The sequence below is a fragment of the Cynocephalus volans genome, chromosome 1 (assembly GCF_027409185.1).
Source record: "Cynocephalus volans isolate mCynVol1 chromosome 1, mCynVol1.pri, whole genome shotgun sequence".
Classification (NCBI taxonomy): Eukaryota; Metazoa; Chordata; class Mammalia; order Dermoptera; family Cynocephalidae; genus Cynocephalus; species Cynocephalus volans.
Window position 1 is genome coordinate 257,447,595 of NC_084460.1, and position 25,998 is coordinate 257,473,592.

Consider the following 25,998-nt stretch of genomic DNA (forward strand, 5'->3'; position numbering starts at 1 on the left):
GATGCACCTTCCTCACCTGGCAGTCAGTGAGCCTGTCAGACATTTGATATGTAGTTCACCTTCTCTGTGATTTAGCTTCCAGCTTCGCAATTGCTCTCTGGGAAGCAGCCTGTGCCTGGTGATCATTTCTTCCTAGAACAGTTAATAACTGTGCAGATGTGGGAGCCTAGTTCTGCAGCTGTGCAGCTGTTTATATGTCTAGTTGGATTTCTTGAAAGAATTAATCAGTTTTCAGGATCTCATGCTGAGGGCTACAAGTATAATAGGATTTAGGGGGAACTCTGTTTATGGGTGTTTGTATTGGTATTTGCAACAGATGTAGCAGGGAGGTCGCGTGGCAGCTGAAGGGACACAGGAGTTCTATGGTAAACTCCCGTTATCCTGAACCGAAGCCATTCAGAAAGTCCAAGATTTCTAGAACTCTCCTTTGGATATTTTGTATTAGAATATCATTTTAAGAATATTACAGAAAGTTTAGAAAATGGAGTTAAAAAAGATTCATGAGCCTACTACCCTGTAAATATCAACTGGGGTCATTTCTGAATACTCCCTTCCAAGCTTTTTACATGTATATTTTAAAATATGGTTGTAATCATAGAGTCCATGTATTTTCTACATTGCTGGATAGTTTTTGAAATACATTTTATAGTTGTATATTATTCTATTGAGTACCATCATTTTCTGAAACATCCTTTTATTATTGGGCATTTGGGTTGCTTCTGCCACTTTGCTGTTGATAATAATACCTTTTCCATATTTTGGGTGATTTTCTGACAGTTGATACTGAGGATGAGGTGATTGGATCAAAGATTGTTGTGAACACTGATGTACCCCTCTTTAATTATGGGGTGGGGGTAGTGACTAGATTGGAGGGGTAGGGCAAGTTGGAGTCTGGGATAACTCGCAAGTTTCTGGCTTGTATGATGTTGGGAATGGTTGGCAAAGAGGGGTTCCGTTTGGGATGTGGGGCATCCAGGCAGTGAGGGAGGTTCAGCAGACCGTTGAATGCAGAGCCTGGAGCCCCAGGAAAAGCCAGGTCCCGGGGTCTAGATGAAAGGATCATGGGCATCTAGGTGTGGTTGAAGCTGTGAGTAATGTTAGGAGCAGTTAGGGGTGGAAGGAGAAGAGAGGAAGGCGGATTGTAGAACTCTGGAAAAGACATTTTGTGACAGGTAGAGGAAGGAGATGCCACTAAAGAAAACAAGGAGTGGCCAGGGTGGAAATGGCTGCACATAGCCAGCGTGGGAGAGAGTTGCAGCAGGCAACATACAGGTGGTTACATTTTATTTGAGGCGGTTTTAATGGCATGTGCTGAGTGATGAGAGACTAGGAAGGGTGGCAACTGTCAAAGGTAGGCCGCATCAGAAACTTTAGCTGCAGAGGAAGGAGGCAGAGGTAGGCATCTGCTAAAAGGGGTTGTAGGAAGGTGTGTGTTTCCTAAGGCTGCTGTAACAAAATCCGACAGACTGGGTGGCTTAATAGAATTTTATTTTTTCACAGTTCTAGAGGCTGGAAGTCCAAGATCAAGATGTCAACAGCTTTGTTTTCTTCTGGGGCCTTTCTCCTTGGCTTGCAGATGGCTGTCTTCTCACTGTGTCCTTACGTGGTTGTCCCTCGGTCTGTCTTGTCTGTGTCCTAATTTTCCCTTCTTATAACAGCCCACCCTAAGACCCCGTTTTAACTTAACTTTAAGTTAACTTAACTTTAAGATTAAACTTTAACTTAAACTTAAGATTAATTTAAACTTTAAACTTTAAAGGTCGTACAGTCATCTTCTGAGGTGCTGGGGTTTAGGGCTTCAACGAAATATGAATTTTGAGGGGACACAATTTAAGCCATAACATGGATTCTAAGCCTAGTGACCCACTTGTCTCCCCTCTTGCCCCCTGCTCACCCATCCTCCACACTGTTGACTGTCTGCTCCTCTTGGTCACATTCTGGTTCATTCCTTGGCTTTGGTGGCCCATGCTCTTCATCGTCTCCTGGTCCCTTAATGTTCAGGTCCTGCAAAGTCTGGGCCTTGTCTCTCTTCTCTTCCTGGAATTGAGTTCATCTATCTGTCTTCAGCTCCTCCTCAACCATGACTCAGTCTCCTATAGCCAAGTATTTGTTCTCTTAAGCATAAAATTTGTGTCAAATGAACCCTGGTGAATTTTATTTGGTGATGAGACTAAAAGATATTGTAATCCCGTCCTCACGGTTGCTCTTATTGTGTCTATCAGCTCACAGCTAAGAAAAAACATAGTGGGAACATTGATTTATGTCAGGGTTTAGTAAAAATTGGTATTTGAAGTCACCTCATATTTTACAAATTCATATTTTTCTCCCCAGAGTTTGTTTTTGGGTTCCTTTCTTTTCAAGAGCCTACTTTGGTTAAAATAAGACTGAGTGGGCAGCTATTCCAGTAGTGTCTGGGGGCAGAATTATTTTGGTGGATATGGTGTTACTGTCTTTTGATCCAGAGTTGTTTTTTTTGTTTTGTTTTTTTGAATTAAAGCTATATTGAGGTTAAAGTTATTCTTAAAGTTATCCTTTTTGATGCCAAGCAAGGAGCCTTTACATGCATGGTATTGGTAAAGGTGTCAGGGTTGACTTGTGAGTATAAGTTATTTAAACTGTGTCTGGTTGTTTGGGTTTCTGGTGTGTATATGTTTTCATAATATTGGTTGTTTCTAGTATATATATGTGTGTTTGCATAGTGTTTTAATAGTCTGTTGAAATATATCAAGATAATTCCTATATAAAAGATCATATTTTTATCGAAGAGGCTGAATTTCAGATTTCTAAAAGTATGTAAATCATAGATGAGTTTACTATTTTGGCTACCTGGAATAGAAGCACCCTGATTTTTCTGGAAGCCTTTGCTCTTTTAAAGAGGGTGAAATTCCCTTTGAGAGGAACATGTATCTCTGTTGACAGTTTTAAAGTATGTAATTGTAAGTATGAAACTAAAATTTAGTTTTTAATAGTAACTTAACGTGTTTATTCTTTCTGTCTTTCAGTGCCACATTATGAAATGACATGTGACCTGTACTCTTGACTCTGTCTGGTTGTGGGTTTGAAGTGTTATTTTTATGCTTTCTTAAATGATTTAAGCACTTATGACTATACATTTGGGACAGAATAAATATGGTAGTTGGATATAGTTTTGAAAAGCTAACCAGATTTTTAACTTGGGAATAAGATAGTACTATTCATTCTTATAATTATCTAGCACACAGCTTTAGAAAACAGTACAAGCTCTTAGCAACCTCCCAACTTGCTGGATTAGATGGTGTTCTTTGTTCCCCTTTATAAAGTATATCAACTGATGCCTCAAAGTTAGAGGGCTACCCTGTAGTGTGCTCTTGAGTTTCTCTTCCCACCAGTTGAGATGTGTGCTTATCCAGACTCAACTGTGTTTATTCTCAAACCTGTGTATGCAGTTGTGCTTATTATTATAATTTATACAATGATTTTTCAATATATAGGCAAAAAGAATTGCCATTTCTGTGAAAATTCATTTGAATGCTTTGGAAACCACCTAATAAAAGTGAGTTTCTAAAAATGATTGCAGTCCATTTAGGAGTGGCTGAGATAACTGTAAGGGATTTGGAGGATTGTAAAATAAATGTATTCTCACTAGTATTGTCAGTCATTCAGGATTGATGGGTTAAGTTGTGCTTATGTAAAACTTCAATCTTAGCTGCTCAAAGCACAGTAATCTATGTTCATACTGCGTGTCCGTCATGGACCAGGTGCAGGCTCTGCTCCATGTTGTCCTTATCCTTACTCCAGGACAGTCTGGTGGGGCAGCATCTGGAACGTGGATGGTCCTTGCAGTGGAGGGAGAGGCTGCCATGAAGCACTTATTGGCTATGTGCCTGTATTTGGCAAGGCGGGGACATGTGATCTGACCATAGAGAGGGATATCAGGCCTTTGGGAAGATGAATGCCGTCCACCACGCATTGCTTCCCAGGTGTCTTTACAGCCTTACCGTTCTGTAAAGAATTGGACCAGAGGATGATGCCTTGAGGATAGCTTATAAAAGAAAGACCACTGAGTCCCACAGTCAGTGGACATACACTCAAAGAAAAGACCCCGGGCACTTTAACAAAAGATTGACAAATAAATATACGTTATAGGGCTTAATTTAAAATAATGTTTAGGTATGTGTAATTTTTTATGATTTAACTGATTTTTTAAAAAAAATCAACCAACCAAACTTAGTCCTTACACATTTGGATAAAAGGAACTCTAGTCTTAAACCTTCCTATCTCTCTTGGACTGTCCCTCAAATTAGTTTCCCACCCTTTACGATAGATTCATCTGTGATTTCTCTTGCATTTCTCCTCTTGTTTCATTTCTGTTAGCATCTCCCTCGTTTTATTCCTGAATTATAGATTTGTCCCCCAACTGGATTCCCTGGCACTAGCTTGTACAGTGCCTTTATGCAATCAGAAAAAAGCACTCTTTGGGGCTAACACAATCCCATAGGAGTGTGACTTGATTTCAGGTCCCGTTTTCCCCCTTGGCTGGCCCATTTTTATGCAGTGCACAAACTAAACAACTGCATAGAGCAGTCTTTCTCCCCGTGTCTAATCACTGTCCCTACAAATTCAGACTATCTATTCACTGCTGAAATCTATTCTAAATTTTTGGTCTCCAATCCGCCTCTAAAGTTTTTTGGTGACTCCCTGTCATCTGTATATAATGGCTGACCTCAATTTTATTTTCCATGAAACTATCACCAGTGACTCTCAGTCCCACTTGTTGGCATCGTAATGCACTGACATCAGTAGTGACTGGAGTGTAAGACATATTAGATAGGCTGTGGAACGCTTCCCTCTTGCCTCCCACTCACTTCCACCATGCTAAGGACTGTAAGCTCCTTAGCTTTGTCTCCTTGTCTAGCCTTAGCTTGCCTTTCATCCCAGCTTCATTGCCCACCAGGGTCCTGTACCAGCTGCCATTCTGCCCAGTTGCTGTCTTCTGACATGCTGAATATGCTGTATACTTTTTGCTTTAAAGTTCTTTTCTGTTTAATCACTTCCTACTTATCCTTCAAGATCAAGGTCGTTTTACTTCTTCAGCCATCTTTCTCTTATCCTTCTGTGCCATGATAATAGCCCCACTGCTAAACATAAATGCTAATCTCTGTGTTTCTCATTTTGAGCAGTCAGCTGCCCTACATGAGCACCTATTTTATCAGTTATATTGCTCGTATTTTCTTTCCCCAGCTAGACTGCACATGCTTGGGAAGCAGTAGATGTCTCTTTGCCCAGTGCCTTGTGTATACCAGGTTTGCAGGTCAGAGCAGTAGGTTCTGAATTGAAGAGTCCAGCATGGTTAATCATACAGTGCAGTCCTGGATGGAGCTGAGGCCGCTTCTTCCTAGCCACAGGATATTGACCTATTTTCCCCTTCTTATCTGTGTGCAAAATATTTGTTGTACTTAGTGTGTTCTCCCTGTCACAACGAATGTTTGTCTCTCCCTTTCATATGAACTGAATGCTAAAGTGCTAGTTCAGTCAGTGGAAGAAACAATGGAGAAGAAAAGTTGGTAAGCGATTTTAATTTCTAAACTAGGGGGACCTTATAATTATGTAATTTAAAAAGAACTTGTTTTTCTACCTATCTACCTACCTATTGAGAGACGTACTTAAAGGTTGAACTATAAATTTAAAATTTTTATGCCTTTTCATTTGATGATTTACAATATAATGTATTTTGAAAACTCTTTTAATAAACTATTTGTAGAAGGAAGTGAACTTTTCTTAATCAGGCTTTTACAATGTAATTCACTATTAAATATTTATTTCTTACCAAAACTTCCCTTGGGAAAATTTGTTGTATGGCTCTATACATGGTCAAGCTGATCAACTTTAAAAATGGATTTTTGTATAGCTTTATAGGTTAATAATGTGTATACTATGTTCAAGGGAAAAAATGTGTGTGTGTCTGGGGGAGGCATTTGTACATACAGTATGTATCCTTATATAAATATATATGAAATAACTGCCATATCCTACACAACTTTTGGAAATTAGCAGAATCAAATTCAGTTAATATTTATTAATGTAAATTTTGTAAACATAAATTTTAGTAAATATTTTATTTGTGACAAAAGTCACAAGTTGTTATAGTTAAGGCATGCCTTATAAGTTGGTTTGTTGTATTATGCATATTTTAGTTCTTCATACATTCTTCAGAATGTATTTAGAAATATATAAGAATTATGGTGCCTTTGATTTTAAATTAGGTAATGCTTCCAACATTAGAAAAACTAGAAATTGACCCAGAAAATGCTTTCAAGTTCTACTGTGGTTGTTGATTTTAATCAACCTAGGTGATGTAATCCACTGTGGTGATTTAGTTATTTCCCTTAAAAATTCTTTTTAAATGCTGAAGTAGTTTCGCCTTCTCAATTTATGTGATCAGTGTCTTTTTTGGAACATCTTTAGCTATTTTTGTTTGATCAATTCTCAACTAATAAACATACATGGAATCCTAATATAAATGTATAAACATCTATCCCTTTGCTTACATAGTTCACTAGACTTTATTTTAGTGGATAACTGCTTGAGGAAGCTTCTGAATTTTTATTATTCTAAATTTTTTTTTTAATCATAGTACAAAGGCATTACTGAAGCTGCACTATTGAGTAATGAATATTTTTCTCTTCTTTTATATATAGGTTTCTTAATTTGTAACACTAGACTCCTTTTGCTTTCTTAACTAGATGAATTTTTAAAAATAGCCAATGCCATTTTGTAGCTATCCATGCAGTTGTAAACACACAGAACACATTCATAGGTGTCTCCATGGTCCTGTTGAATTTGTGCATCACTTTCTATGCTGTGTACAGTTAGACCCTTAATACAGTTTTTTGATGGTGAGGTCAGAATAAAAGGAGCTACTTTCCTTTGCCTCTATGTAAATGTCATTGAGAAGGATTCTTGTGGACTGGAATTTGCTGGCTTTTTGGTTTTTAACATTCTTTATAAGTAGACCCAGGATGCATACTCACCCCAAAATGAAGGAACTCAGTTTTTCCAGAGTTGAGCCTTTTTTGTTGAGTTGACAGTGATGGAAGCTGGGACAGGATCCTAGGAGACGACATGTTATACATATTGGTAGGGAAACTGAGGATAGGAGGTGGCAATGTGCCCAAGGTCTCACTGTGAGCTAGCTGCAGAGCTTGGTCAGCAACTTGTCTTTTTTTTTTTTTTTAAATTTTTATTTATTTTATTTAAGCTGGCTGGTATGGGATCTGAACCCTTGACCTTGGTGTTATCAACACCAAAGCCTAACTAACTGAGCTAACTGGCCAGCCTGGATCTTCTGGTCTCTCCCCCCACAATGCCTCCAAGCCATTGTGGAAGTCATTCTAACCTCTGTGATCTGTTGCAGATATAAAAGCTGCTATTTTCCTGAGGGATAACTTACTTCCTTGCCCCAGGAGTAAGAAGAGTGCACTGAATTCAGTACATTTCTCTCCATTGTCACTGAAAAGAGCCTGAATGATGGGAAGGCCCATGTTTTTTAAAGGGCATTATGCCCTAATGCGTCCTCAGCTATTTTATGTGTCTTTATTCAGTCTTCAAGAACTGATCTGGAGGGGCCTCCAAAGTTGATGGGTACAGGAAACGCTGTGTGAGTGCCTACCAGGTGCATGTCACTGCATTTTTAATTATAATGAGGGACTACCTTGAATGATTGGATGATCTGATCAAATATAAAGAGAATAGAAAGAATGAATCTACAAGTGGTATAAGCAGGGGGACGGGCCAAGGGACAGGAGGACTTTGGTGAGGATATTAGCACATGGAATGGGATTGGGACCTTCTGATTAATAAGCCAATTCATTTGGAAGGGAAGTGTGTTTTCCCCTGGTGGCTGTATTCAATTTAGTAATCACTGGTCGTTCTTGGCCTCTGTGTACCTGCCAGGAACAAATCAGAGCTGTCGGGTGTGCCAGTTATATTTGAGCAGTTTTACATTCACCTAGGGGTTCCAGGGTCTCAGGTTTGCCAATCTAAACACATTTGACTTCTTGGAATTTTTTTTTAAATCTGCCTTGAGGGAACAAATTGAGACCTCTGTGGGTTACAATTAGCATGTTCCACTGTACAGCTGAGTTTGTGGGTATAAAGGTGGTTTATAGTTTTTGGCTACCTTGTCCTGCAGGAACTTGTAGCCCTTTTCAGACGTTAGCTCATTAATTCTCATAACATTCAGTGTGAGTTGTATATCATGACTATAGGTTTCCCCCAACGCCAGGGCTGCTTGCTGCACATTCTGGATCTTCTAGGGTTGTGGCAGGTGAGGGGTGGCACGGTGGAGGGATGGAGAGGGAGCGCTGGGCATGGCTTTCAGACCCAGCACGGGGTATTTCTGAAGTTGCCCTGCCCCTTGGCAGCCGTTCTTCCATGACTGCAGAGCTTCCTCCGGGAAATGACTGTGGATATGGGGACAGTGACGTTGGCTGCATTTCCTCCTCGGGATATTGAACCCCACAGAAGGTCTGTTGCAAATGAAGCAACTCTCTAGGTTGGTTACCTGGGCACACCTGTCAGAAGACAGGACAGAAGGGTAGGTGAGCTCTTCAAGGTCAGAAGAAGAAATGGGAATCGGGAAGGGAGGGAGCTAGCATTTAGTGAGTTTGCTTTTCCTGCCCGTCTGCATAACTATCCTGTGGGATGGATGTTGTCATCCCTGTTGTTAGGTCAGAAATTTGAATTCCTGAGATGAATTCCCTTGTATTCCAGCCTGGGTCTGTGATGCAGAGCCTGTGTTGTGCCATACTGGGGTGGATCTAAAGGCTCCTTCGTGGTAAACTATTACTACAAGACTTTTGTACTGCAGAAGTGAAACTTCTCTTTGAAAAACCGTGGGGTGTTGTGAAGAGTTTGGTGACTTAGGAATTATAATGAAGGATATGCATAATAAGTGTGAAAGACCATTCTTAGACCGGTCAGAAAAGCTTCAACCTCACCCTGGCTCTTGCAGAAACCAGATATGGGACACCTCCTGGGTCCATTCCTTTATCTGTTAAAAGAATGTTTTGCCTGGGATCCCAAGGTCTGACTCCTAGCTCTTTATAGACAAAGGCACTTAGAAATTTTGCCCATGTGTCAGAAGAGAGGGTTGGAAGCTGGTAATCCCAAACCTTCGGTGCTGTGATAGAAGCCACTGTTATTTTTGACTCAAAAATCCTTCAAATTAGTCTAGATGATATACTACTGTATTTGTCATACTCACTTTCCACAGTTGGAAAAAACTTTTTTTCCCTGTCGTTTTATGAATTACAGAGTTCTAGATGCTGTCTTTTAAATCCTTGATAACTGGCTTGTGGTGGCCTGTGCCTGGGATTGAGGGTAGCCTAGCTCCTGGTCGATGGCATTTTCTGATAAAGTGAACCTTTCCATACCTAGACAAAAACAAACCTTGATCTTGATCCTTGGTGGTTCCTGGCCATCTCTGCCTAAGCAGAGACACTCTCTGGGGTGTTAACCCTTAGATTAACCTTAGATGTTAAAATTTAGGATGTTGAATTAATCTCCCCTCCCATTTATGGAGCCTTTTAATTGGAGTCAGGCTTCATGGCATATGGGCTTCCATTTGCTTTTATCTGTTTGTTTGTTTTCACTCCCTGTTCATATCTATTCGAGTTCCTCATTGCCTGTTAATTTACTGTCCTCTGTACTGTCCAGAGTTGTAACACAAGACAACAACATACTGTATGGAAATTGCCTAGTGACTGTCTGTTTTTTCCCAAATCCGAGAGTCTAACAGAAACCCTCCTACTAGCAATACATTAAATATTCTTAGCAGAAAGCTTAGAGACAGGTGTGGGTGGGGCCCTCAATATGCAGCAGATTTTACAGTGGAATAAAGGATTAGAAAATGAGATAACTATAATTCGTGAAGTAAATGCCACAAATAGACACACCTTATTTGAATTTCTCTAAGCGGTATGTTGGTAGGAGTGAAAATCAGCGTCACCTGGATCTTTTCACAAATGCATATCAGGGCCCACTTTCTCATGTACTCTGGGGAACCCCGCAGAACACCCCGTGTGGTTTTGGGTGGCGCACCAGCCCCATCTCCTTTGAGAACCATGCTGCTTGAGTAAATTGTCCTCAAGGACCCAGTTTTCATTCTACTTGCCCTTTCAATTGGTAAATGCTGAGAAAGTGTCTTGTCCTTTGGTTTCTACATTGAATCCTTCATGAAGATGTTCTTGGTGTATTACCTGAGGCTTTCTGATTATCCTTTGCGAGTTGTGACTTAGATGGGAAGGGTAGGGATGATGGAAACCATCCTGGATGGAAGAATGGGCTGTGCCTCTCTGATGTGCATTTACTTATTTATTCTACACACCAGCCCTGTGTGACAGGCACTCTGCCAGGCAGTGGGCTTTGCACATCGAGAACTCAAGCATCTCTTCTCCAGGGGAGGACCAGACAAGCAAGCTAACAGTAGTGAAGGAGGTTTATTGGTGTATCAGTTTGATTGAGCTGCAGTAACAAAATATCGTAGACTGGGTAGCCTAAATGACAGATGTTCATTTCTCACAGTTCTGGAGGCTGGGAAGTCTAAAGTCAAGAGGCTGGCAGATTTAGTTTCTGGTGAGGACCCTCTTCCTCCCTTGCAGAAGGCTGCCTTCTTGATGTGTCCTCACACGACAGAAAGCAAGCAAACTCTGGTTCCTCTTCCTCTTCTTGTAAGGACACTAATCCCATTGTCCCTCCCAAAGGCCCTACCTCTAAATTCCATCACACTGGGGATTAGGACTTCGGCATTTGAGTTTTGGTGGTGGGGGGGGGGGGGACATAGCATTCAGTCCATAACAGTTCACTTGCTCAGAACATGCTGCCTGTGAGGAATGGCTCTTCACACTGAGTTAAGCCGAGGGATTTATTTAAGACAGGAAGCTCAGCTGAACCTCTTGGGTCTACAGCTAGAAGCACTCTTGCATCTAAAGCAGCTTTTCTGTCTGCCCCACATGGTCTGTCATTGTGCTTCATTCTTCTCTTCAGACGGGCTTCCTCTGTAGGAGCTTGCTACGGCTCCCCTAATGTCACTCTGTTCCCTGGATCTCCTTGAACTCCTGTTCTGCGTTCACAGCCACCCGAGTATAGCCTCCGTGTCCTGATGCCAGATCCTTGGAAACTGGCATTGTTTGGGCTGGTGTATGCCCACGTCTCAGCTGTGGCCTGATTGAAGGTGCAGCTGGAGGCCGCTGGGGGCCTCAGCATCTGTGTGTGTTCTGTGAGGTTTGCCTTAGGCTGGGGGAGACTTTCCAAGGGAGAGGTAGACTAAGGAGGAAGGCAAGAGTCAGGCCATAGAGTCGTGTGTTCTCTGCTAAGGATTTTTTTTTAATTGTAAAATATACAGAACAAAATTTACATTTTAATCTTTTTAAGTGTATAGTTTGGTGGCATTAAGTAGACTCAGGTTGTATAGCCATTATCACTGTCCATATCCAGAGCTTTGTCATCATCTCAAGCTAAAACTCCATGCCCATTGAACAGCAACTCCCCATGCCCCTCTCCCCCCAGCCCCTGGTAACCACCATTCTACTTTCTGTCTCTACGAATTTGACTATTCTAGATACCTCGAGTAAGTGGGATCATATAATATTTGTCCTTTTGTGACCGGGACTGGCATAATATCCTCAAGTTTCATCCATGTTGTAGCATGTGTCAGAACTTCCTTCCTTTTTAAAGCTGAATTCTGTTCTGTTGTGTATATATATCATATTTTGTTTATCCATTCATTCATCCATTGACAGACGTGGGTTACTTTCCCTTTTTGGCTGCTGTGACAATTCTGCTATGAACATGGGTGTCCAATATCTGTTTGAGTCCCTGCTTTCACTTCTTTTGGGTGTGTACCCAGAAGTGGAGTTGCTGGCTCATGTAGTAATTCTATGTTTGATTTTTTTTCTTTTTTGAGTATATGCTAAGGAATTGGAATATTGGTTTAGAGGCACTGGGGACTTATAGAAGGACTTGAAGCAGGGTGTACATGATCAGATTGTGATTTTAAAAGGTGCATTGGGTAGTGTGGCACATGGATAGGGGAAGGAAAAGGCTGGCAGGGGCTGTGGTGACAAGACAAGGAGACCAATTAGAAGGCTATTGAAGGGGAGGTGTGGAAGTGAGGCTGGTTAGGGCAAGGCAGTGAATGAGGCAGGTTGGATATGGGCGAGGAAGTAAGGGACAGGGAGAGCCAAGGATGAGAACCTGGGTCCATTATGACTTCATGAGATTTGGGGGAGTAAGAGTTGTTTTCTTTACTATTTTGGTGTGGGATGGTAGTAGATACGCATTTTGGACATGTATTAAGATGTTAGACACAGCCAAGTGTTAGAGATGATTGGTAGGTAGGCTGTTGATTATATGAATTGTTAATTTGGGGGAAAGTAAGAATAAAAGGACAGATGGCCATGCAATTAGCTGAATTTAAGTGGTGGGGGTATTATGGATGTAGCTCTACAGTTTCACAGCTCCCAGGAATCTATTTCACATTCCTACCTTGAGACCATAGATCAAAATTTATAAAACCAGAAATGGTTACCAACTCATTGGTTATAAAAATCACGTTTCAAAAGGATTCTAATAAATTCAAAAGGATTTAGACGGAAGCATGTTGGCATTGAATTTGGTTTATATCCTTTTTGCACATCTACATTTTCTAATTTTTTTCCTATAGTGAACAGGTATTGCTTCTGCTCATTAAAAAGATTTGAAATTTCAGACGCGGCCTCTTTTCTTGACTCTCCTACTGGACTGTGAGCTCCTGGGGGGTGCTGTGGGCAGGGGGAGGTACTGGATTGTTTATTGTGTCCTTAATACTCCACACAATGCCAGCAGCGCAACAGGACTCAATACTGTAAATGCTGGTTGAACTGAATTGAATGGAAATTTAATCTACACACAGAGAGATGAGATTTGGTGCTATTTGAAAAGATCTTGGAAGGAAATTTCAGTTTTTCTGTCACTTAGCTCCTTAGGTACTGAACCACATTCCATAGACTGGGCCCCTCTTTGGCCTTTGTTTTGCCATCAGGATTTGCAGAAAGTCATTGTGTTCATAAAATCTTGCCACGTTGGCCCCGTTTTCTTATCTAAATGTTTTTCTCATGTTATTCTCAAAAGCATTAGTGATCTCATTGGGAGCCAAGTGGCTCAATTCCGTTTGCTGTCCTTTGTTAATAATATTATGTTTTTGGAGGAATGGATCAAAGTGGCCTGAAGCCACAGTCATTATTTTGCCGTCTGGCCGGCTGTGACTGAACCATCCGATGACAGCTGTGAGAACGTGCATTGTTGTATGACTCAGTTGCCAGCTGTAAATTTGCATGCTTCCCTTTGTATTTCACTGAATGCCTACCATGTGCAAGAGGCTGTGTGCTATGCTTTTGGGGAAATAAAGACGATTAAGGCCTGACTTCTAACACCAAGGAGCTGATTCTCTAGAAAAGGCACCATAGAACCTACATAACCACTGTACAGGAGGTTAATGAGTGGAACTGGAGTCAGAAGAACACTTGTGACTGGGCTAAAACTCCCCATGGGTGCTGCCTCTGATGCATATTGTGAATGATGTTGTATTGCAAATGATGTTGTAATAAATGTTTTTTAAATGTCCCCATTTACAATTACCAAAGCAGTAGGTAACTGCTTTCATTGAGTTTTCCTGCAAATGACTTTTTTTGGCTTTGCTTTAAAAGTTCCTTCAAATTTAAAATTACGTTAGTGACTTAATATTAATCCTTGCTGGTCATTGCAACCTCAGCTCTGATTTGTACATGCTCTTTCAAATTTTACAATGAAAGTGTTTCAACTTAAAAATATACATTTGTTCCCGTCTGTGGTACTCTGAGAACTTTGAATTCATTGAGGGACCACTACATGTGGTGAGCTTTATTTCAGCTTATTTTCCATCTCTACTTAGTTATTATTAAATTATTATTAAATTAATTATTAATATGGAATAGCTTTTCAGCATTTTGATACCAAATAGTGAAATGACTGTGCACTTCACATGGATGTGCTCTTTTGTCTAGCCATCTGTGTGTGTGTGTGTGAGGGGCTAACAGCTTGGGGAATGTTGGTCTTGACATTCCCAAGCACAGATGACGTTGGCATGGTAGATAGCTTGCAATTTAAGGTTAGTGACTGGGTAGACTAGTTATATTTAAATGTTAGGATGCAGATGGCCATTTTAAGATGCTTTAGGATGCTTATGCTCATTCTCTTTTGGATTTTGAGGAGATTTTGAAATATGCTTTCAATATTTTAAATAGTATTTTTACACTGTAAAGGATGCCAGTACATGAATTAGTATATGTTGAAACATAGATGGTAATTTGGGAAGTTCTTGAGATGAGAGTAGATGGGGGGAGGAGCAATTGCAATCATATATTTTGTTTTTCTTGGATGGACAAAGGGCTGGAAAGAGCTGGCACAGCTGTGAAGTTGCCTGGCACCAGTTGTGGGCTGGTGGCTGGCCTGAATCAGCACCCTTAGACGGGGTGGGGGGTTGGGGGGGCTCCTCTGAAGGCTCCCCCAGCCGTCGTGTTTTATAGATTGCTTTCACCAGATAAAGGAGGAAAAGGCTAGGTTTACATCACAATGAAGATCTAACAGTAGTATAATACTTTATGTTAGGCACAGTACTTCATCTCATGTTATTTAGGGATGTTGGTTGCTGGCACTGCAGGAAGGATATAGAAACTCAGAATGGCAGAGAGGCCGTAAGTCCAGGAAGGATTCATACAGGCTTGGGAGATAGGCAGGAACCAAGGAAAGGCTGGAGGGCTGGGCAGCAGGATCCATAGCAGAAGCCGTGCTGCAGAAGCCACCTGCTGCTGCTGCAGTGAGTGATGAGTAAAACCTCCATCCATCACTACCTGTTTCCATCACCTCCCAGAGTGTTCCCATTCCTGCCTTTCTTGGGGTGGAGAGAGAGCAGATCTGTCTCCTTTGGATTCTGTAATGGAAATTGGGCACCACCTGTCATAAGAGTATGTATAAGTGGGGATTCCTTAAAAGGGAGATCAGGTGCAAAGAGGAACAGGACTCTACGCAGGCTAGTGTCCCCTGAAAAAAAATAAAAGACAAATGACCACTGTGGCCCTCCTCTTTGGCTGCCCAGCACTCACACACACCTTTCTTATTACCATACCTATGCTTAAGAAAATTAAATGCCCCACCCAACATAATGCAACTCTTGCCTGTATGGCTGCACACATGGTCACTCCCTTCTCAGAGATCCTGCTCTCCAAGAAGATCTCCTTTGTCTATTTGTTTTCCATGGCCCTATCTGAGATAAGCATTGGGAATATGACTTGGTTGGGGGCTGGCATGCTTTAGCAGTTTTTTTTGTATTCTCTCGTTAAGTCGCTGTCGGCCGGATTTCCTTGGCAGTATGGTTTGCTTAAAAATGTAGTTGGCTTTTAAGGTTTCATGGGCTCCAGTGTAACCAAAACTGGAGACACTGCCAAGTTCCAAGGTTTTGAACCTAGAACTTGGTGTGAGAATTTGTCTCCTGGCCCGGTGCTCTGCAGATTGCTGTAGTTCTTGGTAAGTAGAATCCATCAAGGGCCAGTAAGAAGCTGTAGAGTGGGGTGGTACCTCACATGTGCTGTATCTGCATGAGAAGAGGACTTACCCCTTTCTTAGGCTTTAGAAGCAAAACAGTGGGTGCTTGGGATAGGTCATATCTCTTCTGCATCTTCTACCTCCTGGCAGTGTGACCTCTCTGAGCAGTGCCATATGTTTTCCTCTCAGGCCTTTCAGACAGGCCAATTTCACAGCAGCCTTGTCTTTTTCTTGTAGATCCTTAAGGAGTAGCCAGTGCATACTCTCGCATACTGAATTTTTCTCAAATTCTCAATGTTGCAGGCACAAGGTGCAAGTCTCATGGCAGAACATGGATTAGTCAGTTGTTTCACTGTGAGATAACAAAGATGCTCATCCTGCCAGTCCAAGAGAGAGCAGGTCCTCGGGCCCTCCACTGTATGCCTTAGTTCAGCCAGTCTATGCTTTTTAGTGCATGACTTTTAACACTCCACTTCCTGGTACCAGTTTCTTTTGTTAGGTAGGATGATTTCTGTTGCAAGTAATAGAAAATCCAACACGCACTGCGTAAACAATACAGAAAACTAGTTGGCTTACATGATGAAAACTTGAGAGATGGGGGAGGGCGTCAGTGCAATTTGATCCAGAGGCTTCTGAGGTCATCAGGGCTCCAGCACTAATAATTTCCTGTAATTTTCTCCTCCATATGTCACTTCTGCAAGTCATGTCATCCAAAGGCAGAGAGAACCTTTATCTAATATTCTAAACCATAGTCTTAGGCTGTTACAATGCCCAGCCCTGAGTCACTTACAGTGGCTGGGTGATGGAAATGTTTGATTGACTTGACCTAGGACACATGCTAATTCCTGGTGCGTGGGGTAGAATTGGCTGCCCCAGAACAACATGGATTAGCATGGGGGCTGTTGGGAAGGGAGAAGTGGATATACGTATACAGTATATATCAAGCAAAAAGTATCCTCAGTGTTCTACATACATGTTCATTTAATTCTGCCTGTAACCCCATGTGAATTTTTCTGATGGTTTATGGAAATGTTGAGTTAGCAAGTGATTCTGAAATGAATTTGTTCCTGTGGTTAGCATAGCTTCTTCAAAGAAAAACAAATCCTTTTCTTTCGGTGGAGCAAATGTACCAATTAATCCTGTTAAGATGTCAAAGTGAATCAAGCCAAGGCTGGAGGTGGTGGTCGCAGTATGGGAAACCAGTCCATGTGCAGGAAGGTATTGGAAGTACCCCTATGTCATTTCTTAGTGTCGTGTTTTTACCTTGAGAATGAGAGAGGCTGTCACTGTATACTGTCACAAAGAACCTAGATGGTGAAAAGATAAAAAAACAAAACAAAACTGTGCTTGAATGTCCAAAGAATCTTGGAATTGCCAGGATTGCAGTTTTGCTTTATTGCTGTATTTTGGTTTTCAAGAGTTGTGTTTTCAAAGTTTTTCCCTTTTTACCAATTGTAACTAAGCATTTGTTTTACCCTCTACCTCCCTTCAGATTATAAAGTTGGGATGGAAGCATTAAAAATCAGAAATCCATACAGACGTTTTTGAAAGTTATGTTTGAAAAGATGGTGAAGCAGGTTTAATTACAGAGAAAGATTGGCTGCTTAATTATTGTTACCTGCCAGGAAGCTGTGTTGTCTTTCTGCAGCTGTTTCTATAAATAGACCACATACAGGAATCCACCCCCAGGGCAGAGAGTTTCTATTCTACCTCTTTGCTTAATTTAAATTGCTGGTTTGAGGTAGTTATTTTTGAAACCCTTCTCAGGTTGACTTCCCCCTTAATCCCTGTGCCTTCTTCCCTCTTCTGCCAAATTATATGTAATGCATCCCAACTAGAGCGCTTTTGGCACTACAAGAGTCTGAGAACTTGAAATTTGATTTAAATGTTAATTTCTTGTGACAAAGGTTGGGCCCTCAGTCTGATTCCTGTGCAGGGCTTTCCCGTCCTGGCTCCTGCTGCATGTCCAGAGAGTGGCAAGTACCTCCACCCCAACTGTTTTGTCCTGAAACAGCCTGGCCTACTTCAAACTGCATGAAACCATTCTTGTGGCTACCACTCTTGGGTTTTAGTGGAGTCTGAGACTTTATTCCCAGTGTAGTTGGTATGAAGTTAAAAAAAACATATATTAACAAAAAAGCTTACTCTATTTCCTCTTATGAGTGTTAAATACGTCTTTATTTGGTTTTTCTTATTTATAGGAGAACCTCTTGGTGTTTCTTCTTAGTCCTTTTTGGCTTTTCAGAGCCAAAAGCATTTTTTTTTTTTAAATAGGGTCTGAAATAAAGGATATGTTTGTGGATTCATATAAGTTGTTAGGAATTAATAGTAATGAATTACTTAGTAACTAGCCCTTTCCAGTTCTGTTTAAAACAGCCCAAATAAATGTAGTTTCTGTTGCCTCTAAGACCTACTGGATCTTCTAGACTAGAATAGGAAGACATTTATTTCAATTGTAAGATTTAAACAATCAGACAGACCTTTGTAAGATATCGCATGCCTAGCTGACTCCTTAATGGAGAGAATCAAATGTACTTTCCACTTCAGTATCAGGGGCATTGTATATATGTAAGTTTTATTAGTGTTCTGAAGTATTATTCAGTATTAGTATACTGAAGTTGTATAAAACTTACTTCTGTACTGGAAACATTTAGAGGGAATGGTCCAGGTGAATTTAGTTTTACATTCTTTCAGTATTAGGAAAAGTAACACAAACATGACCACACATATACACACGCAAACACAGCACACACGCATACTCTACACACTGTCCCCTGTTCAGATATTTGAAAGAATTTTAGTACTCTTGACAGTGATCAGATTGGAAGCCTTGGAGATTTAGCATAAGATTTAGCTGTTGGGTGGCATCATAGGTGTTAGTAGTGGAGGTAGAATGATGCTTTTATAGTGTGCTTCTGTTTCCACTTGGACATTCACATTGAGACAATGGGAAACTGTAGTATTTCTGGTCTGTTTGTTGCTTACTAATTTGATTTTGCTGTTATAGTGGCATGTCTGTTGGAATGAGAATTAAGAAAATGGAGGTTACTCTTGGCAGGTTATATTATATAGGCAACCTTTGATTTGTAAGTGGGTTGTGTTCTTATCCTCATGCCACTTTTGAGTGCCTGGAATGAAATTTCCTCCCCTAGATGCAATGTTATAAGTGGTGATTGAGTTCTTAACACCAAAGGCAAAACACTTTTAAGTAACCATAGCAAGTTTCTTAATCTCTTTGAGCATTAGTTTTCTTATCTTAAAACAGGGATAACAATGCCTACCTCATCGAGTTAGTATAAGGATTAAATTAATTAATGCATGTAAATTTCTTGGTGTAGCATCTGATATATGGCAAATAACCAATAAATGTTGGCAGTGTCATTTTTTAAACATTATTTCTTGGGAAAATGCATTCTGAATTTCATCATGGAATGCTGGAGGCAATCATCCTCAAGGAAGCAGGTTCATGTAGGTTCAAGTCTGACATTGGTATGCAAGGGCTGAGGGAAAAGGGGTGGGTTGGGTTCTTTTGCTGGAGTTCTGCAACTCTCGGCTGGGGAGAGGAAATGGTTTAAAGAAGAAAATAGAGACCGTAGCTTCCTAGTGGCTCTTCCTGTAGATGGACTTTGCCTGGTAGGATGGGCTGGGAAGGAGGTTCATTTGTGGCAGCAGGTTGGCAAACGGGGAAACTGCAGCCAAGTCAGAGTCTCTGACGTAGGTTGTAGGGAGGAAAGGTTGTGACTTTTTGTGAGGCTGGTGAAGGTCATTTGCACTACCAGTGTTTCAGTTTTCCACTAGTGCCAAAAATTCATCTGAAATAATTTTGCTCATTTAAATTGACCCCTTTCCCTCTCTCCTACAGCAAGAGATCATGGCCAAAATGGAGGTGAAAACATCACTTCTGGACAATATGATTGGAGTTGGAGATATGGTTCTTTTAGAACCGCTTAATGAGGAGACCTTCATCAACAACCTCAAGAAGCGTTTTGACCATAGTGAAATATATGTGAGTACATGTGAAGGTCAGCTGTGGTGTTTAGACTTTGAATTTTGTGGCGGAGAGCTGACTCTTTCTTCTTCCTCAGACTCTTCTCTCTCTCTGTCGCTTAGAGTCCAGAAATACCTGCTTATACCCCCAGAAAGAGTTTTGAGTGTTTGCTGATTTGGCACATGAGTGATATTGATTAGAGGCAAGTGAGTCTCCTTTCTAAATGGTGTTTATAGAGTATCAACTGTGTGCAGAATATGGTACTGGATATCGGCGGCATGCCAAAGCAAGTAGAATAGCTTAGTTCCTGCCCTCCGAGGAACATATGTTCAGAAGGAATTTTGAAATCCATAGGTATCTTCTTGGATGTCTTCATAAGATTAGTAAAGTCTAATCATCGAGAAGCTACTTATTAAAATGCAAGACAGTGAACTGTCAAAAAAAAGACATGAACCTTCTTGACATTTGTAGTTAACACGGACAGGTGCAAATTACCAGGTAAGAATATATGTGTGGTCCCTGGAGGTTTGGGAATAGTCATGTCTGCTATACAAAAGTATAATGCCATATACAAAAATGAAAACATATAAATATATGCAATAATAGGAGAAAATTTCATGTTGTAAAAATTCTTTATAAAGGATTTCACAGTGTTACTTTAACTATCAAGTTCTCTAAATATATTTAAAACATGAGTAAAAAATGTATTTGTGGTGCAGCTTTTTAGGAGTTTGCATGAAGCTCAGAAACTTGCATCTGTGGAGGTAAAGGTGTGTTGTTAACTAAACTAAGGAAATGGGACACTGATTGCCTGTACCATAGCTGAGAAGGAAACAGGATGGATTGGATGGAAGAAGTTTTAATAGATTCTGCCTCTCTTCTCAGTTCTCTTTACCCCCTTTTAAAAATGTGCATCTGTGCATGGAGAAGAACTGGCTTTTTGGGGTTGTGCTTCATATTTTTCTGTCTGTCAATGTGAGGAGGAAATATAAATAAATAAAAGGAGAGAGAGTAAAGTAGCACAGATAGGATCAATTATAACTTATGGAACTAATACGAGTATGTATAAAAAATTGTATACAAAATTATAAGCTATATTATTTATGTCACATATAGTTTTTGTTTCTAGATAGCCACTGTCTTAGTCCATTTGGGCTGCTATAACAAAATAAACTGGGTGGCTTATAAACAACAGAAGTGTATTTCTCACATTTCTGGAGTCTGGGAAGTCCAAGCTGAAGGGGCCGGCAGATTCAGTGTCTGAAGAAGACCTGCTTTCTGATTCATAGGTGGTGACTTCTCGCTGTGTCCTCACATGGTGGAAGAAGGAAGCTCTCTCTGGGGCCTCTTTCATGAGGGCACTCATCCTGTTAATGTGGGTTCTGCTCTTATGACCTAATTACCTCCCAGAGGGCCCTGTCTCCTAAAGCCATCATATTGGTGACTGGGTTTTAACATATGAATTTGTAGGGGTACACAGACATTCAGACCATAGCACCAACCGTGTTTTAAGGATAACTCTGGGTAATTAATTTCTTTATGAAAAAGTATTCATCATCTGGGAACTGAACTTACATCCTTCTGGATTTGTATTGTTGGAGGTGGGGGAAGATTGATAGTAACATGAGGCATGTGAATACTGCTTTTGAAATATTAGTTTGATAACTGGATGCTAAACTGAGGTGTAGTTACAGTTGAGAGATGTGATTATTTAAAATGCTGATCCAGGTGGAAAAGGTATGAAATGCTGCTGCAGAGCAAGGAGATAGCATTGTTTGGCTTGGCACTGAGGCGGAGGGTCACTTTCTCTTCAAGTGTAGCAGTTCTTCTTTCAGGTGGGAGAGCCTAACAGTGCTACAGTTTTAATTGAAAGTGTGGTCTGATATCAAATAAAAGACTTTAAACATTGGTCTTTGAGGTGGAGATAGGAGAAATCAATTATATCGTAACTAACGTTGCTGATCCTCTTTCTTTTTGGCTCGAAGAAGCACAATTCACTTTTAGATGAATTGGAAATAGGATGGAAAGTAGAACATCGTGTGCATTCAAATACCTGATTTGTTGTGGCCATTAAAAATAAAGCAATCCCCCTTTTACAAAAAGTGTTCACATTCATGAGTCTTTAGCAGACGAAAATGTCTGTTTCAGGCCTACATAATTTTATTCTCCAAAGTATGTTTGGAATGCCCTTTCTGGTTATAAAACAAAAGCAGAAAATTGATTTCACCTTCCAGATATTCATATCAATTAATGTTTTCCATGATACCTGTTTTTCCAGGCTACTGTTTCCATGAGATGCATACCTTCATTTTGTAACTTTAAGCACACGTCATGTTTTCACTATTTTTTTTTTTTTTTTGTGAAGAGTAAGGGGATCATAACCCTTGGCTTGGCGTCACCCGCACCGCACTCAGCCAGTGAGCGCACTGGCCATCCCTATATAGGATCTGAACCCGCGGCCTCAGCGCTCCCAGTGCCGCTGAGCTCCCAGCACCGCACTCTCCCGAGTGAGCCACGGGGTCAGCCCGTTTTCACTATTTTAAGTGGAAAACAAAAACAAAAACAGATTGTAGAGTAGTGTGTATAGTATGATCCTTTTTTTAAAAAATGAGGGGTTATGAATGTGTGAGTATGTTTTTGTGTATTTGTATGCACAGAGGGAAAGGCGTGTTAACTTTGGGTACCACGGTGGGGTGAGATAGGGCGTGGGGACATGGAAGGTTACTCTTTTAGACATCTGTATTATAGGACTTAAGTCAAGCATATATTGCTTTTGTAATTAAAAAAAAAAAAACCGCACAATAAATTTGATTACCGCATCCCCAGCCCCACATGTCATGTATGCCACCCATGGGAAATCTATTTCTGGCTTTTATTCTCATAATACTCCTGCTTTGCTTTTGTTAGGGGTTGCTGCAAATTGTTTAGCTGAATGCCCAAGGCTGAGTTAAAATGACGTGCAACATTTTTCTGTCGTGTACTTCACTTTATTTTTAAATTTTTTTCCCAGAAGATGAAGATGTAGTTCCAGAAGATCTCTTTTATATTCTCATAGCTTTGTTTTATAAAGTGGGTGACCACCTAGGACGATCCATCACACGAGCATACTGAACAGTCATTTGTGTGCTCAGAAGCTGTGGTTGATAAGGGGGCCAGTGAACAGAAGGACACTTGGCCCAGACTTTTGAACTCGGGGAACACCCGCAGCCTTAGCAACCTCCTGTGTGAACCAGCTCTAGGTTAGGGGCCTCTGTTCCTCCATCCAGGCATCCATTTTCCCTTCCTCACCATCCCCCCACGTATCTAGAAATACAAACTAGTCCTCACCTTCACAGATCTCCTCTGAGGGATTGCTTTGTCTCTGGATATGAGTTGTCAACTCCCTAGAGCATCTACACCCCTAGTGATCCTCTGGATCTGCATCCAGCTGCCTCTGGAAGTAGATTCCCTTGTGATCCTGTTATGCTAAACCTGAAGCACTGGGTAGGAGAGGCTTTTTGGAGCTAGTCAGAAATGTCAGGTTGTGTTAGGATATGTTTGTTGCACGTAGCAGACACCCAGCCCAACCTGGTTTAAACACTAAAAGGAGATTTATTCACTTGTATACCTGAAAGACCAGAAGTAGTTCTGCTTTCAGAATTGGTTTGATTTTGTGGCTCACTGGTATCCCTAAAGACTTTGTTTCTTACTATCCGTCTGCTTTGCTGTCCACGGCTGTTACGTCACTCTGAGACTTCAGGGTGACAAAGCAGCTGCTGCATTCCAGGCTTTGCATTCATACACCATGCTGTCTAGAGGGAAAGAGGATGCTCCTTTTCTAGCATTCCAAGTCAGATTCCTGACAATTGCCCTGGTTAGGCCACTTGAGTCACACAGCTCCTCAAACCATTGACTGTGGCTGGGTGACAGGAAGGAGCTGCGTGGCTTAAGAAGATGATGTCCACCCCTAGGACTGGGGTCGGGTCAGTTTTTTCCAAAGTATAGATGGGCTGTGTGTGAGGGGTAGGTACCTAAGCAAATACGTGTGTCAACATACCAAGAAGAGGGATGGGGAATGGATGCTGAGGAGGCCACCTATGGTAAGCCCCTCATCATTTGGTTGGGGTTTTATAGGGATTCTGCAGTGAAGTGGCTTTACTGATGATACCAGTCTAAAGGACGTGCTGCATGGGAAGCATTTATCACTTCAGTTCTAGGCTCCAAGTGCCTCCAAAGGTTTCTTGGATTAGTCTGCTGGTGAACTGCTAAAGGCAGGGAAGAGTAAATAGGTTCCCCAGGAACTCTGGGGCATAGGTGAAGTTTATCTGTTTTAGGGAAATTTTGCTAAAATCTTTACTTCTAAAAGTAATTCAAAATTTTATTCTCTTGTGTAATACGTATGGGTTTGTTTTAATCTAATATAGTCCTTGCAACCCTTCTTTGAGTAAAGTGCATTACTCCAGGAATATCTGTTCTTCCCTTTGAGGCAGGTTCATATACTTGTTTAAATAGCACTGAGGGCTGGCCAGTTAGCTTAGCTGGTTAGAGTGCAGTGTTGTAACACCAAAGTCAAGGGTTCGATCCTCATTACTGGCCAGCTGGGGGCTGGGGGGGAATAGCACTGGATTGGTTAAGCCGTTTGTGGCCTGGCAGTCTCCAAATCTGGGACAGTTCCAGATGTTGATGTGGTCTTTGCAGTTAAGGCTTTGGGCTGTTCAGTGGGAGATGGAGAAAGATCAGGTGAGATGAGATAGAGGGAAACGTTGGACTAGGGATAACACGCAGGGTCAGGGACTGTTTGCTTTTATTCCTTTTGGCAGAGTGTGGTTCAAGCTGGGACCAGCTGCAGGACATGCCGTTGGGTCTAGCTGGCAGTGTGGGGTTAATGGCTGGGAAATGCTGAAATGCTGGTCATGACATTCCTGAGCTCAGCTTGTCTGTATGCTTTCTGTCCTGTGTCAGACCTTCTTCCAGCCTCCCTCCCCAGGCCAGATGGAGTGGTGGCAAGATTTCATGTGGACTTTTATTGTGATGTAGGAGATGGCAGAGCTGAGATCCAGCTGGACGTGTTCTGTTTTTAGGGTGACTGGTCAGGACTGTGGTTCTGTTCAGGAACAGAAAAGCAGCAATTTAGGCAAGAACAAGTCCTAGGGCAAATTTGGAAACTTGAACTAAGGTGTCTGTTCTCTGACAAGAAGTATTTTTGGTACTGGCCAATAAATTTAGTTTGTTTTCTATCTGAATTATCAGGTTGGGGATCACGCAGATGTAGAGGTCTGAATTAGTCCAATTTTAGGATCTATGTTAAATGTAGTTGTAATAGTGACTGCTTTGAAAGTCTAGAAAACATTGTCTTATTTTTAGAAGTTTTTACTAGAATTAAGATCCCCATAAGGATGAGATCAGGTACTTTGATGAAAGATAACTTAAATATAAGTGCCCTATGTTTTGTTTAAAATATTGCAAAGTTAATAAAAATCATACTGGTTAATATTTATATATTTATTTAAAATTTCAAAAACACTTTTCATTTGTACACATGACAATCTCTACCTTTTGGGTATAGCATGTACTCCTGGGAATTTGGCATAAATGGTTTATTAGTTTTTTCTTGCTGCAAAACAAGTTGCCGCAAACTTAGCAACTTAGAATAACATACATTTATTATCTCACTATTTCTGTGGATCAGGAGTTTGGGCATGGCTTAGTGGGGCCCTCAGTTCATGGCCTTACCAGGCTGTAATAAGGTGTTGGCCAGGGCTGTGGCCTCTTCTGCGGCTTGGACCTTTTCCAGGCTGACAGGATTGTTGGCAGAGAGCAGGGCTGGCATTCCAATGTCCCCTTGAGTGTTATTCCTGCTATCCAGCTGTTCTCCAAGTTTTTTTAATTTTAAAATTTCCTTTAGAAAGTCTTTTTAAAAAAAAAAAATTAAAAAAGTAACAAATGCTTTTTAAAAAAATTTAAAATACATGAGGGTACTTCAGAAAGTTCGTGGAAAGATCTGTATTGCCTTTTAGTACCCTGATAGTATAGACATATGTAACATAGAAATGTAGTTTTCTTGCTTAAGTACCCCAGGCCCATTCCCAGAAGTCATATTGGTTAATAGAGTGGTGTGTAATCTTCCAGATTATGTTGGTTTGATTAAAAACAAATTTTCTTGTTCTAGAGTTGGAAGTAGGAGGAGTTTCTCTTTCCTCTAGATGGATGGGCTGTTACCCAGAGACCCCAGACCCAGCAAGATTTGAGTGGAACAAGAGCAACCTTTAATGCCACCCCCAGTCCCACTTAGACCTAGTAGAGAAGGGAAGAGGGGGGGATCCCAGACATGTTAACATGAAATGCTTAGATTTGACTGTGTGTGAGCGGTTCCCCATCAGCAGAACTGAGCCTACTCAGCTTGTTGGAAACTCAGCTAGACCGCTAAGGCAAAC

General features: G+C 41.0%; 1 protein-coding gene across 3 annotated transcripts in view; it reads left to right on the top strand.

Annotated features, from left to right (window-relative positions):
• Positions 1-25,998, top strand: part of MYO1B (myosin IB) — a 171,136-nt gene that overhangs the window by 12,055 nt on the left and 133,083 nt on the right. For all 3 annotated transcript variants that reach the window (XM_063088395.1, XM_063088404.1, XM_063088414.1), the window contains exon 2: positions 19,460-19,603. In XM_063088395.1, the coding sequence (XP_062944465.1) occupies positions 19,469-19,603 (135 nt within the window). In that variant the 5' untranslated portion in view covers positions 19,460-19,468. The remainder of the gene's footprint in view (positions 1-19,459; positions 19,604-25,998) is intronic.